Here is a 16,385-nt window from a genome sequence, read left to right on the forward strand (position 1 = left end):
GGATAAATTGTACGGGAGACTATAAGTCTTATAGCTAAGCAAAAAGGAAATTTGAAATTTTAGATTCTCGGTTTTAGCGAAGCTTGATCGGTTACATCATTTGTCCAAATACCTCCTTACCATGGCTTTAACTGATATTTTCGTTTCTGTAACACAGACAAAATGACCATATGAGATAAAATATTTTAAACGTATTTCACAGCTTCATCGCTTCCGTGTTGATGCAATAATTAATAAATTCAATCAATTTTGATATAAATAAAGCATCCCCTTATAGTGGTGATTGATGACAACTTAGTCTGCGGTTTTGAAAATGATTTCATAGTCACTACTGTAAACAAATCATTCCATCCTCAAGTGTTTATCGAACGTTATTCACGAACGTTAGAAAAATTTTATTTTTTTGCTTTCGGGATAAATATGCAGGAACATTGTCTTAGTTTTGTCTTTCATCAATGATTTCATTGTTCGCAAAGTTATTTACTTGCGCGATCTTGAATAAATATGTTCTCACTTGTGGTTTTAAAACCACACCATGTCTGCATGAATTTTGTAATTTAATGACATACTTTTGCGACACTCAATGTTGTACTCGCTCCATATAATATATTTTTTTTGCCAAAGTTTGAGAAGAATAGTTCGATAATTTTATAGAGAGCAATAATTGGCATTTTTTGATCTGGTGATTTCAGGACTATCCCGAGTCCAACAAAGAAATTAAACATTCGTGATAGAAATATTTACGATCAAAACAATTTGTATAGAGTATAGAGTATTGCACGACGTGAGATCTTCATTGAATAATGGGAAACAGCTTCATTGGTGAATATGCCGTTGTTACAACAAGAACACAAAGTGATTATGGTATATTTCTATAAGTGTTAAAATTTTTAAATATTTTTCTTTCTGAGCTGTGATGTTGGTGATGTGACGTTGTAACTTAGATAGAGGACAGGGGAACATTGGTTTTGAAATAGTTTGCATAGTTTTTACACAAACACAAGGCGTTGCAATGTGAATTTGTGCCAGGTTGTGAGTGCTTCCTGTGTCTGAAGCATCGTTAAACGTATCTTCAAAAATTCAAAATTATATATCTTCAAAAGGCACACTAACTGACTTTCATCTTTTTTGCAACAACAATTTAACCATTCATTAGCACAAATTAATTTTCAAAGAAAAAATTTCAGTGGTTTTGTTTGTTGAATAACCCAGCTTCCTATTTAATATTCATATTTGTATCGTGAATTAGATGCCAAAAAAACAGCAAAATTATTGTTTATTTTGGATGTAAATATCTGGAGAAGTTGCAGATATGATAACACACACGCTATTATTTTAAGAACAAACATCCTTATATTTTGCACAAATTTTGTCTCAAGTGAGATGAACAATTCTTAATTATATATAGTTAGAAATCCGTATATAATTTGCTCAATTTTCATGTTATATCTCGATATTTAAAACATTTTTTTTCATTTAATTTACCACAAAACTGAAAGGATAACTGCGGGAAGCAATTTTTTTTGGCATTTATGTTTTACATGGTTTACATTTCTATACATTCAAAGGAACAGATTTCCTTGGTAGTCTTTATTCGATCAATTTGAGTAAAATTTTCCAGTCTATTGAATGAACGTCATCGCGCGGCGTTTTCCCGACCGCACTCAATTTAATTGCTTTATCTCTGACTTGGCATGTGTGAACTGATTTTCTGTTAAAATTGGCCAGTTTTTTGTCGTTAATTGCATCGCTGAATTGAATCACAATTATTATTTCAAGAAAAAATCGCCTCAGTCTGGCATAATGGTATAGACACTTAATCTTCTTTGAATAGAGTTGACAAAACGCTATGGCATTTGCCTAATTACTAATAAGCATGTTTTGCAATAATAATAATGAAATTTAATGACAGGAAAGATTTTTTTGCAATCGATATTTTCAGAACATGAATATTTTATCAAGAAATTCTGTTTGCCTTACTATGATACTTTTTTAGTTTTTTTTTAAATCAGAAAGAAGAACAAAATGCTAAGCCCTGATTGAACAAACAAATATTTACAAGTTGTTTTCACTTGCTTAAAATTTCATTATCATTCATCTTATTATTAGAATTCAAAATGAAACACTTACGTGTACTGTGCAATTAAAGTTAGAACTCTTAAAATCATGAAAGTTTATTGTTCGTGGTATGTACATGCATGTAATCACTATTATTTGATCAATTAAATGACCAAAATTGGTGTTTTATAACTACCAATATGTCTATCATTAATAATATCGTTACCAATATGTATATAGAGAGAAAGAAATAAGACTTCTTTCCTGTTTGTAGCCAGCCTCCCCTGGTAACATTCTTGACCCCCCTAAAATGTTATGTTTTCATATATTGTATTGTTTAAACGACAGTTATGCCCCCATTAACTTTTGACTGGCCCCCCTTGACGGAAAATCGTGGCTACGCCACTGGTACTGTTTCATTTATTTAACGTAGTTAAATAAGATGTCAATTTTTCTTTTGAGGAAGATGATGCAAGCATTAATGTGTGAAGATGATTGACAGGCAAACATTAGATGAAAAATTTATTTTGTCACATTTACGTAATAAGGTTTTTTCCAAAATGTTTTTTCTCAAAATTTCAGAAAAAGGCGATGTGTTGCAATTAATAACTTAATAACAATTGTTTTTGAAAGTAAGCGCACTGATAAAATATCTTTTTATCTTTCATACATGAACATTTCTTCTGTTTATTGAATTTTCTTCAGCAATTGTTGAAAAAATGTCAAAAGATGCATGTTCAGTTTACAGAGCAAATTTTTCTTATGAGCTTTTAATTTATGAATATTTATGTGTCTTGAAAACAATTCATAGACAGTAACGTTTATAATAATGAATTAAATTTCGAAAATTTTGACCATAATTATCATGAATTAATTATTAAGACATTTTTCGAAATCTTTCTATCAGCTTTATCCTTGAATGCATTCAAATGTTTCAAATAAACATCGTTGATATAATTCTATCTTCGAATCGATTAAACAAATTGCATAAATTTGTTACTTCAATATGAACACGTGATATTGACGTTGTTGGTCATAATAATCTACGTCGTATCGTATTTAATTAATATATGGAGTAACATGACACCAATGACTTAAAGATTGCGTCCGCCCGTTGCTTTTAACATTGTGATTAGTTCAACGTAGACAATACAACCGACAATGAACTTTTTGATATTCACAAATTGCGTTCTTTTTGCGCTTATAACAATCCCCACGATAGTTTACTCTGATGAAGATGATTATGATCCTTGTAAAGCAGGTTGGTGTATTCAAAAACATATTTGTCTCTTTTTGAAAAAAAACTTAGCAATTTATTTCGCCAGTCTTGTCTAGTCTTAGCAATACTATGATATTCGTACTAATCATTGTCGTTTGTAAACTCACTTTCTTTTTTTCTTACTTTCAGCTGCCTTTGTGAATGGCGACATAGCCATAACAAAGTATCAACTATCGAGAGTAAAACGAACTAAACGAGCAGCTACAGCTTTGAGAAGCCGTCTTTGGGAACACGGAATCATACCGTACGAGATCGACTCCGTTTTTTCTGGTAGGATACTTCTTCTCTTAATATAGTTATCTTGAAAATTCGTCTCCTTATCGCACACCATTGTGTAAATGTTCACACAATAGTATTTTTATGATTATTGCTGTATTACAAGCCAATATATAATCATAATAAACGTACTACGTGCTTACCATCACTATTCAACGATATCAAATCAATCCGACTCACAGTTTGAAGTGTGTATGTATAACGCACTTACATATATATAGCTTACGCCTGTAAAATATGTTTCTCATTGTTTTATTAGTGTGTGCAAACACAAAAAGACGGATGCTGTCTTTTTAAAGTGTAAAACTTTAAGTATCCCTGTTATTTTACAATATTCTCATATCGTTATAACAGACAATATTGATGTTGCAGACGTTCGGGAAAAACGCTAACGTGTATTTTAATAACGACATTCTACCACTCGCTGTACATTTATCCTCAATATGTAATAATATTTGTCTTTGTAAATTGGAACATCGATATACATTTGCAACGTTTAGAATGTTGGAAAGTATCTCAATAACTTGATACTGCGATGTGACGACACATAAAGTCCTTTGAAAATCACAATTGATACTCAATGAAATTGTTCCACGCAAAATATGCAAATTTGTGTCAGCGTGCATCATAAAACGCACGTCTTGCGCATTTTTTGCACATATAGAAACGCGTGCTAACGACGTATTATGGCAACATAGGAAATAACACGACAGAGGTCATAAAATCAGTTTTATATGGTGGGGCTTTATCAAATCTTACAATGATTTATTGTACAAACACAACTTTACTGTAAAGAATATTCATCTGTTTGAATCTTTCAAAATAATATAATCAGTTTTTAAAATGAGATAGATTTTTAATCGCACGTCTAAAGTTGGACGGTGGATACTATTATTCAAATTTCAACTTATCTCTTTCCTGATGCGTTTGATTAAATTTTTGTCTGCGTTATCAACTTACCATCGTTGTGTGTTGTATCATATCTGCATTGCTTTGACGTTAATTGATAAGCTTTTAAATATCATATGAGCAAAGATTATTGCCAACGCATAAAGTCATAATTACTCTCAATTTGGCGTCGTGCTTTTTAACTTCATTAATCCCGAGAAATTTATAGATTACTATCAACGACTGATACGCAAATACTTTGTTATCATTATTTACACATTCAGACGTTATTATTGTCTTTAATCTGTCCATAAAATCGCGACGCAATTTGATAACTTTTATGTTCTCACATTTAGTAATGTTGATACTAAAACCATGGTTTCATTCTTAAATTTTCAACAATTGAAATTTAAATAATTGAATGTGCGAACAAAATTATTTTACAATTTTTTTCGTATTCCAATGAGCTGTGTTGACAAAACTGAACCAAAAAAGAAACATCTTTGAGAAGGTTAAATTCCAAATTTCTTGCTTGAGTGATATTGTCTTAATAAAATTTCTAAATTTAGAGCTGAAATTGTCATCAAAAGGATTTGAGACATGACTTGCGTTTTCATATTAAAGTTTTGCTCATAAAAGGTGTAAAGAAACTTAGGATCTATGGATTTTATGATTTATCTTGAAAGATAAATGAAACTGGTAAATTCTAGTATTGGAGCGTTATCCCACTTTATGAATCGATAATCCGATATTAATATTGTCTCATGTTGCAGTGAAGTTTGAAAGATCTACATTATTACAAAATTAACCGTTGACAGGAATGATCACACATCAAAATCTAGCACTCGCCAATTATTAAATTATTTAATTATCTTTAAGATTCGGTAAATAACTGGCGGCATAAGCTGCACGCTTTTTTTATACAACACTTTCCAAATATATTTATTAAAGAGCAGATTAATTTTTCATTACTTTTACAATTATACCGTTATTGATTAAAATTTAAGTGCGTCTTTATGTTGTGCATCTGTATTATGCGTGTGTGAATATTTCCATGTTTTTACCATTTCTAGTAAATTAATATTTTCTATCCACTCCACTAAAGATCAACTTTACATCATTTAAAAAGGAAAAGTTTTTTATTCATATTAAATCTTTTGCAATCGCATTATTGCAAATGTTATTACAAAAACCACTTTATTGATAAAAACCAAATTATTGATATTGATGTAGTGCAAATTATAGAAACGTTTCGTAAGTTGCTTCTACAATTATATAGAAATCGATCTTTATGATAGGATCTTCTCTTACGTCATGAAATACAGTTCTGCAACTATCTATTATTATTGCAAAAAATGTACCATTTTTTACAAAGTGAGCAAATTACTTGTATTATCCTACGTACAAATACACGCATGGGATGTCTTTATAGTCAAATTATAGTTTATGTATGATGGAAATAGTTTTGTTATTTAATAAACTATACAAAAAAAATAACTTATTATTGATGATCTCATTCTATGTGTAACAAATGAAGTTTTGAAGAGCTTCCTGATAAACATTGAAGCTCATTTAAGATTGGTATGTTTTGTAATAGTTTGTCACACTTCAGAAGATAATTATGTGAAGAATGTGTTTATCGTGACGTGTCGTATATACGTGATCTCCTATTTTTACGATAAATTTTTTGTTCACCTTATTGAAAATGTTCTTCGCAATTCTCAGTTTGTTTGAGTAATTGAAAATTCATAATTCCACAAAAAACATAGCTACTGACCTGTCTTTACTTGAGCTTTATACTTATGTTGTTTATTTGGGAATAACACGTTTTTTTGATTTTCTGTAAAATGAGAAGTCAATCATTTCTTGCTCTTTCTTGCCCTTGAGAATTGTTTTAAAAGCAAGGGATGTTGTTCCACTATTGTACATGAACATCACTTGTGTACATCAACCGAGACGGGAGAAAATTGAAAATTTATTTTGATTATGTGATTAATCACTGTCCGACTAAAATTTTTAAGGTATTTACCGTAATAGAAGAAATAATTATTTTTTATATTAAATTGAATTTTAAATTTGCCTTACTGTGACTACATAACGAATATTCAACAGAATCTATGATCGTATTATGTCTTTCAGATTTTTCATAACTTAATTGAAGTTCTCAATCAGTATAGAAGAGTATGAAGTGCAATTTGGTATAATCCCTTGAGGTAGACGAATAGTTTGGTCAAATTTAAGTAGTTTTATTCACCTTTGTTGGTAATGCAAAGAGTTTGTCGCAACAGATTAAAGCAGTTTCTTGTTAATCAATGTCTGTAATTTAAACCATCGCATTTTCACGAACTTTTATAGTCTGGCGGGGTTATTAGGAAAATTTCTATCATCAACTTCTCAAATAAGCATTTTTCTTGAAATCGTGTTTTTATATCGAAATCTGAACTGGATTTTGTAGGAATTTTAATATTTGAAAAATATCATACCTGGGCAGGAGTGGGCGATTTATCAGTAAAATGGGTGGGTACCACGTTAATAATGAGTAAAACATAAAAATGAATTATGAAGAAATCTCTCATTTTCTTCTGTGAGCATTGCTATGTACATGAATTTTGTTGAACGTATGAATTTCTGTGAGCATTGCTATGTACAAGGATTTGTAATAATGTAGTTGAGTTTGTTACAAGCTCAAGTACTCCGATCGTTTAAGAAGATTTTTGAATGTTACAGTATTTTCTCTTTTTAGCTTCTGGAAAATCATTAATTGTTGAAGCTATGCGACATTGGGAAAATCACTCTTGTCTCACGTTTGTTGAACACTCTGATCAAAGTGATTACATATTCTTTCAGAAGGGTCATTGTGGGTAATTATATGTTTGGAAAATATTTTAGATGTTTTAGATAAATTATAAGTAAACTGCACCAGACTCAACTTCTTTGAAATGATCGTTTGGAACTATCAATTGATTTTTAACAAATCATTTAAAATTTTTTTAAAATGAAAAAGAAACACATCTTTCAGTCTGTTACCACTTGGCCTGCTGTTTACGGTGATGTAAATGACGTCATTAAGTAGTTTTAAATGTTTCTTTTTACGACTGACTGTGCTTTTTCTTCACATGACGTGCAAGCACGAACTTAATTATTCACACTTGTCGAATTAATTTTTTTGCTCTTGCCAAAAAATGTGAAAAGGCAGAGATTAAATGTCCCCGCACAAGACATAAATTGTCCTTACATTAATTCATTTTGTTTATATATTGTATAGTTTTTAAGGTATTATTGATTCAAAACCTTTGTTATTATTTTATTTTGTCAGTTGCTGTTCGTTCGTCGGCAGAAAAGGAAACGGTAAACAAGGAATTTCAATTGGCGATGATTGCGAAACATTTGGCATCATTGTACATGAAATTGGTCACGCACTTGGATTTTGGCATGAGCACACACGCCCAGATCGCAATCGATATGTCAAGATAATTGCTGAAAATATTGAAAGAGGTAGAATGATCTTGAAAATGTATATGGCAGCATAGAATTTATCTTTGCAATAAGTTTTTGTTATTTGAAGTATAAGTTAATGTAGTAAAGAGTCTTAATTGTATTCTTATTACATCGCTATATAGTATATTTTTATAATGCTGCATTTTTAGCTTAACGATAACATTGTCAATTTTGAACCTCAAAGTATAGGAAAACATGTTCCAGAACACAACATTTTCTAAACTCTAGATGAGTTTTTAAAACAAGAGAAAAATTGTGGCAACATTTCGACTTTATTTCACCTATATTGTATGTAGTCTTTATTGTTTTCAGAACATGGTTTTTCTTATATACAAGAGTTATACAACGTTTTTATAAAGTTATTCATTACTTTCATTATTTGTTAAGGAAGGGAAAATAATTTTGCTCTGCTTAACTATGATGAAGTAAATTCATTGGGAGAAGAATATGACTTTGCAAGTATCATGCATTACGCTCCCAACTTGTTTTCAAGAACATTTACATCAAATGTCATTGTTCCTAAAGTAAATATCTCCAGAAGTCTTTTGTCGTCTATTGGTCAACGCAAGCAATTGAGCAAAGGAGATATAGTTCAGATCAACAAGTTATATCAATGTTTAGGTACGTAAACTCGACATTTACCATGCAGTCGATAATTTTATGAAGTAAAGTAAGAAACATACTCCGAAGAAAATATTTATTGACGATGAATTTGCAATATATACCTTTCCTTCGCAGTATGTTTCTTACGTATGTTTTGCGTCTACGATCCAATCATTAAAGATTTTTAAAAATCTATGGTAAATAACGACATGCGATCTTGAATTTTTCGTATAACTAAAGAAAGTTACAGTATGGATAGAATTTAGACGCGAGACTTTATTATTTGTTGTTGCATCTTTTTTTACTTCAAAGTTTTTAAATCAAGAATCTCGTGCACTATTCTTGTGATTATATTTTTACTTAACTTGAGCAATAACTATATTACAGAATGTGGAGGAACATTACAAAATCCTTCGGGTACAATTTCCAATCCATCTTTTCCTTCTTTTGATCGAAAATCTCGCTTGTGTGAATGGCGGTTGTTCACTACTCCAGGAGAAATTATAGTTTTGAACATGGACGTGTTCAAACTCAGAGAAACAGAAGTTGCGAGGAAAATTATGTTGAAATTAGAGATGGTCGACCTAAAGGTAAATTAATTGGGCGATATTGTCGTGGTAACCCACCTCCGAAAACGTTGGCATCATATAGCAATCGACTACTGTTGAAAACAAAAATGAGTAGAGGGTCAAGACAAAAATTTCAATTTCGTTATAAAGGTAAGAACGTGTCTAAACAATCTTTTTAAAAAAATAGCATTCTAGGCAGTCACTGTGACATATTTTTATATCGAAAATATAAATAGAAATTTGAATTTTGCTTTTTCGTAAATACTTACCACAACATAAAATAACATGCTTAAACTTAACTTTTTTACAGCTACTTGTGGTGGAATAATAAAGCTAGACAGAGGAGAGATTCAGTCTCCTAATTCACCTTCTGGAAACCGATTCAACAAGTTGTGCGTATGGAGAATTATTGTAAAAGAAGTAAGTAAATTGTTTTAATACGTTTTATAAAAAGATTTGTTAATCTTTTTTCATTTTATCGTTTACAGGGAACAAAAGTTGGAATAAAATTCAGTAGTTTTGATGTTGAAGACGCTCCAAACTGTATGTATGATGCCGTATCAATATATAATGGATTAAATGAGTCTAACATGGTTACTCGACTTTGTGGTAAAACAATTCCAAAGATTTGGCCACAGATACTAACGAAGCTCTTATTAAGTTTGAAACCGATAATTCTGTGGAAAGTGAGGGATTCATTCTGAAATTTGTCAGCGGTTAGTTTTTTGAACCTGAAGAAATCTTGTCTAATATATTTCATATCCATTTACAATGTTTTTATCGTTTTTAGAGGTTGACGAATGTAAATCCAATAAAAGTGGATGTGAACATTTATGTGAAAACACGATAGGAAGCTATAAATGTAAATGTCATATTGGTTATGAGCTGCATTCGAATGGAAAAAATTGTGAAGGTTGTCAAATTCAATTATTTCATTTCTGTTCGTGCATCATGTAAAGATATCTTACGTTTACATTGTACAGTGGCATGTGGTGGGAATTAAAAGATAGAAATGGTACAATCACTAGTCCAAGTTACCCAGATCGTTATCCTTCCAATAAAAAATGTAGTTGGTCCATTAAAGCACCTCCTTTACATAAAATCCAGCTGAGTTTTAAAACATTTGAGCTGGAGGAAAGTGGTGAAGTTAGTAAACAACATTGACACTTATTGAACGACTCTATTTATCCTTGCTGTACGTTGATCAATTTTTCGTGTGTTTTTGCTGCGTAGGGCTGTCATTATGATTATCTTGTTGTGAAGAAGAATAAAAAGAACGCTTCGCGACATTGTGGAAATCGAAATCCAGGTGTTATGATGTCCATTACAAATGAAATGCACATTGAATTTGTCTCAGACAGTTCCATGTCTAAGAAAGGTTTTGAGGCTGAATATTATACAGGTTAGAACAATTTAATTTTGTGAAGCTGACTGGCTTATGATTTAGTGAAATTTTAAATGAATTAATCCTTTTCTTACTTTTCATAAACGGTTTTGTTGTTCAGACTTATATTGTTTATCCTTCCTTCTATTCATGCTAAAAACCAAATTCATTTGCAAACTTTTTCATCATTTAGACAAAGATGAATGCCAAGAGAATAGTGGCGGATGTGAATATAAATGTGTTAATGTTATTGGCTCGTTCATCTGTCAATGTCGAGATGGTTTTAAGTTGCATAGCAACGGACGTAATTGCATTGAAGGTACAAACATCCTCGAAGACAATGACACCCAAACATTGGATTGCTTGTGTCGTGTAATTGTGATGTGTGAATTGTCATATTTTATTTAGGGGGGAGTAATCCGGTCTTAAATCACCCTACTGGAACAATAAAAACTCCCAATTATCCCGAATATTACAAACCAGACTTGAATTTAAGATGGACGATCATTGTATCTCCTGGTCATCGTGTTCGACTTGTGTTTGAGGTTAGTGCAGTCACGAATTGTGCTGCTAGAATTTTTTCACGGAGTGTGAGTTGGAGCATCAGATTGAATGTAATATGTACACATGTCTTATTGTTTATGAGGACTTTTCATTATCTTTGATTTAAAAATCTTCACTGCACAATAATATCAATGCGTTCAATTAAAACTACACATTCATAGATTGTTCTCATTGACTGCCTTATTTTGTAGAACTTTAAAACATCCTACTACCTGTATGGCCGCTTTGCAACACGGGAATGATTATCATGATAAATGTAAAACCTTTGAAATAATTTATAGGAATTTAGCTTGGAAAATGATGAACTTTGTAAATATGATTATGTCTTGGTGGAGTCAGGATTTATTGATGAAAAGAAACTGTGCGGTTCGCATCTTGAGAACGACGACAAAATCAAACTTCAATGTCGAATAAAATGGTTATCCAATTCAGAAGTGATAACACACATCAAGAAAGAGGATTTCTTGCGGTTTATAAGACTGGTAAGCAGTTATGTTGTTTTTTTTCGTTCACTTCTTTACTGCGGGGCATGCTTCCTTTTGGGCATGCAAAGTTTAACAATTCTAGCATTACCGTTAATAGTGGAGGCAGAGCCGGGAAAGATCCTGACAAATAACTTGTATGTTATCCCCTGAAAAAGATTCTATTGAAAAAATACATATATAATTGCAAACTTGAATCAATATTTCAATGTTTGTTTTTTTTAATTTTTTTTTATTTCAGTTTGTGGCGGAAGACTTCATGCTGACGAACATCAGAAACATATTTTATCTCATGTCGATTTTAACCTCAAAAAACCTTACCCAGGAAATGCAAGTTGTGAATGGCACCTAGCTGCAAAGAAAGGCTACGTCATTAGGATAAAACTAGAGATGTTTGAATTGCAACAAGACGACAATTGTACTTCTGATTTTTTGAGAATAAGGGATGGCTCTAGCAGCAATTCACCGATTATTGCAACACTTTGTGGTGTAAAGACGGGTTTAGAATATCAAAGCACCGGAAATAATATGTATTTACGTTTTCAAACGGATGGGAAAAAAGCGAAAAAAGGATTCTTGATTGGATATAGAAGAAAAATTTTATAATCTCTTAAAAAGAGAAAGAAGCTGTGCCCAGATTGTCGCAATCCCTTTTAAAACGACATAAAAAAGTCATTAATTTATTTTTAACGAGAGGATTTTAACAGTAGAAAAAAGCTTCGTTTTCTTCACTGATGAGACCACAGAAATTTTGTTGAATATTTCTCGTAATGTTAATTTCAAAATTCTTGTCTTTAGTTCATTGTTGACAATCTATGCCCAGATAAAATATAATACCACTGACGAAAACAGATGGAAAGATACTATACATAAATATATATATATATCTCTGTGCATGCTTTTATAAATAATCGTTCTTAGCCGGATGCAATGCATACATTTTATAATTTAACTATCTTAGTCTGGCGAATTTCTACTAACCCCAGTTAAATAAGCAGTGCTACTTACCTGCAAATACAAGAAATAATCTATAACTGCTATAACTGCAAAAGTAATATAAAGATTAATAAATTATGTATTCATAATGAATAGTTAAAGTAGAGTGGAGTACTGCTTTTTATACGAACAAATACATTAATTATATTCAATTAACTTAATCATTACTTCATAACCATTTAACGAGAAAATTCAGCTAAAACAAAATAATATGTATACTGATTGATGTAGTTCATGTTATCTTTATTCTCTTAATGTTTGAAGAACAATTTTATCACGTTTTTGCTGGTAAACATCATTGTTAAGTTATTTTTATTTTAAATTAAGATTGAATGGTATTCATTTATTATTGGACTTTTTTTACATAACAATTGGTCACGTTCAGCAAAAAATGTGATTAGACATAACAATTGACAGAATTTATTAAAAAAACTCCATAAGACTTTGAAATCATCCGACGATGATTCGGCGGCAATAATTAAAACCATATGAGGCGTAGCCGCCTTTCAAAAGAATGCTTGAAATTTGAATGTGCGGTAACTGCAATTCGTATGTTCTTTTAGCAGTTTCTCACTTTGCTACTAGGACTCTTCATACCCCAGAAATGCAGGGATTGTACGATGGCCTTAGGCAAACTTTTGTATGACGTCCTCCTTTATAAGGTACACACATATAACTTGAGAAACGTGCAATTGTTTGAAATACCTTTACACGTAGCGCAGATTTTATCTTTAGTTGCATTGATTATAAATTTATCAAAGTAGCAATTATCCTCTACGTGGAAATCAATTAATGCATGAAATTGCGAAAGAATTTAATATCTTTCACAAGGATTATCATTTAGCCTTGATATATGTATAAATATATATAGTATACAAAATACTTTCCGAATTGGTACTGACACACTGAAATTTGTTTGTTTGACTATCATTTCAAGGGGAACTAAAAAAATAACAGTTTTTACGACAACTTGTTCTTGCAGCACGTAGCTAGAACATTGTTCTTCATAACAAAACAAAGAACTATTCAATTCACTTCTCGATGATGATTGGCTGTTCATATACACGTTTTGTTGTGGTAATATGGAGTTTCCCCATTAAAGTACACGTTCACGTGCAATCTTTCATTATTGCTCGTACACATTTGGCTGAGAAATGACGGTGAATAAAATTGGGTTTGTTGGAGCTGGAAAGCTTGCTCGCGTACTTACATTTGGTTTTATCAGAGCGGGAATTTTATCAGCAAAAGATATCGTCGCTAGCGCTCCTACTGAACGTGACTGCGAGGAATTTCGCGACATTGGTTGTCCTGTTACAACAGACAATAAAGAAGTTGTAAAAGAAAATCCAGTTGTAATTTTGGCCGTAAAACCTCAATCTTTGCATACAGTTGTACGTGAAATTGCTCCGTTAGTCACTCGTAATCATTTAATCATATCGCCAGCAGCTGGTGTTACAGTTCGTTCAATACAAAATGAGTTACCTGGACGTTCTCGTGTTGCTCGTGTAATGACGAATTTAGCTGTGGAGTATTTGGAAGGTGCAACAGCATTTTGCCAAGGAAGATTTATGGAAGAGGAAGATTATGAGACAATTATGCATCTATTTTCATCTGTTGGATATTGTTTTGAAACTCCTGAACGTCTGATGGACGTTATGACTGGTCTTGTTGGAGGTGGTCCTGCTTACATGTATCTTGCAATAGAAGCTCTAGCTGATGGAGCTGTACAAGCTGGTGTGAATCGACAAGATGCTATTCAACTTGCTGCCAGGGCTGTTTCTGGTGCTGCTAAAATGGTGTTAGGTACTAAACTACATCCAGGTGAGCTTAAAGACAATGTGTGTTCTGCAGGTGGGTCTACAATTGCTGGTATATTTGCACTGGAAAGGGCTGGTTTTCGTGGTGCCTTAATGGATGCTGTAAAAGCATCTTCAGAGAGCGAAACAAGTTGGTGTTGAAGCAACACAAACAATATCATACCACAGAAAGTAATTTGAATCTCCATTGTTCAATTTTTAGAATATAATTCCTATTTGTTTGCTTAATTTATACATTTGGATTTTCAATTAATTATTTTAATAATTTTTATCCAAGCATTGATACCATACTTAAATATACATTAAAGTTTGGTGAAATAACCCTTTGACAACTTTCCAAAACAATTTTCTTCCTTCATATTTATTTGCACAACCTAAGTGTTTAATACAATGATAATATCAATCTTCAAATATCAGTTCAACAGAAAAATTAATTTTAAAAGTGGTCCATGTTTTCTTTTTATGAGGATTATCCAATTCATTTCTTGATAGTTTTAAGCTAAAACAAAACATAGATGTGCAGCTTTTTGTTTATTGAATCTTATGGCATCTATACCCTAGTATCTCTTCTATATTGTGTTATCCATATACATCTTATGGCATCTAACCCTAGTATCTCTTCTATATTGTGTTATCCATATACATCTTATGGCATCTATACCCTAGTATCTCTTCTATATTGTAATAAAGTAAATGGTTTGAACCCGGGAGTATCGTTATATGTTTGTAAATGATGATCGTCCAGGTTAATAAAGTCCTGAGAAGGACTGTTTTTGATGTTGTTGACTGACGTTTCGACAACCTTAGCGGTAGTCATCTTCAGAGTCAAATGAGGAGTAAACGTCAGGTTAGGCGTATTTGTTGTCTGGTTCTTACGTCATTGTATTGTGTGTACAGGAAATGTGTATTGTCATTGTGGATTAGTGTTAAGTGTTCAAACGTGTTTTTGACAAAAACAACTATAACTCTGACTTTATCAAACGCAACACTTACAAACCCAACGAACCCAACGAAACGAACAACTCAGTGACAACAGCAACGATACCTTACATCAAAGGTACGTCTGAGACTATCTCGCGTATCTTACGACCATACAATATACGTGTCGCACATAAACCAATCACAACATTGCGACAAGTACTAACGAACATAAAGGACAAAGAACAACCCAACGAACGACAAGGTGCAGTTTACAAAATAAACTGCTCCGACTGCCACGCCTCCTATATCGGGGAAACTGGCAGGAACTTAAACATAAGACTTACTGAGCACAAACGAGCTACTAAGAAACAAGACAAAACTAATCACATTGCCGAACATCACCGAATCACAAAGCACAACATTGACTGGGACTCGGCAAAATGCATCACTTACAGTACTGACTATAGACAACGGCTTACATTAGAAAGTTGGTATACCAACTTGGAACAAACCCCTGAACAGATCACAGCAATTACCGGCACCTTACAAACGACTTATTCACAATACAAACAAACGATCAACTAAAAACATTACACTTCAAACTAATTCACAATGACAATACACAATTGACACCCACACACTACAACTAAAAACGTCACACCTAAATCACACATCAGAACTAAAAACAAAATATTTCACTTCACACTAATCCACAATGACAATACACATTTCCTGCACATTTCCTGTACACACAATTCAATGACGTAAGAACCAGACAACAAATACGGCTAACCTGACGTTTACTCCTCATTTGACTCTGAAGATGACTACCGCTAAGGTTGTCGAAACGTCAGTCAACAACATCAAAAACAGTCCTTCCCAGGACTTTATTAACCTGGACGATCATCATTTACAAACATATCTTCTATATTGTGTTATCCATATACATCTTATGGCATCTATACCCTAGTATCTCTTCTATGTTGTGTTATCCATATACATCTTATGGCATCTATACCTAGTATCTCTTCTATATTGTGTTATCCATAT

General features: G+C 32.2%; 2 protein-coding genes across 2 annotated transcripts; both read left to right on the plus strand.

Annotated features, from left to right (window-relative positions):
- The first annotated feature begins 3,159 nt into the window (after positions 1 to 3,159).
- LOC124446666 (tolloid-like protein 2) lies at positions 3,160 to 12,890 on the plus strand. Its single transcript, XM_046997515.1, is given in 18 exon segments — positions 3,160 to 3,319; positions 3,467 to 3,607; positions 7,245 to 7,362; positions 7,818 to 7,996; positions 8,387 to 8,620; positions 8,990 to 9,132; positions 9,135 to 9,321; positions 9,482 to 9,591; positions 9,660 to 9,792; positions 9,795 to 9,887; positions 9,962 to 10,084; positions 10,155 to 10,166; positions 10,169 to 10,317; positions 10,405 to 10,573; positions 10,749 to 10,874; positions 10,964 to 11,100; positions 11,401 to 11,601; positions 11,843 to 12,890. Coding segments are annotated over 18 exon segments (2,466 nt in total). The 5' UTR covers positions 3,160 to 3,219; the 3' UTR covers positions 11,954 to 12,890.
- Positions 12,891 to 13,707: 817 nt separating this feature from the next.
- LOC124446674 (pyrroline-5-carboxylate reductase 2-like) lies at positions 13,708 to 14,856 on the plus strand. Its single transcript, XM_046997526.1, has one exon. It carries the CDS (start codon positions 13,752 to 13,754, stop codon positions 14,553 to 14,555), a length of 804 nt encoding a protein of 267 aa, XP_046853482.1. The 5' UTR covers positions 13,708 to 13,751; the 3' UTR covers positions 14,556 to 14,856.
- The last annotated feature ends 1,529 nt before the right edge of the window (positions 14,857 to 16,385 follow it).

The sequence above is a fragment of the Xenia sp. Carnegie-2017 genome, unplaced genomic scaffold, assembly GCF_021976095.1.
Source record: "Xenia sp. Carnegie-2017 unplaced genomic scaffold, XeniaSp_v1 HiC_scaffold_22, whole genome shotgun sequence".
Taxonomy (NCBI): domain Eukaryota; kingdom Metazoa; phylum Cnidaria; class Anthozoa; order Malacalcyonacea; family Xeniidae; genus Xenia; species Xenia sp. Carnegie-2017.

What these genes read in the sequence shown, in the direction of transcription:
- LOC124446674 (XM_046997526.1), top strand. Translation starts at nt 13,752, where the DNA reads ATGACGGTGAATAAAATTGGGTTTGTTGGAGCTGGAAAGCTTGCTCGC.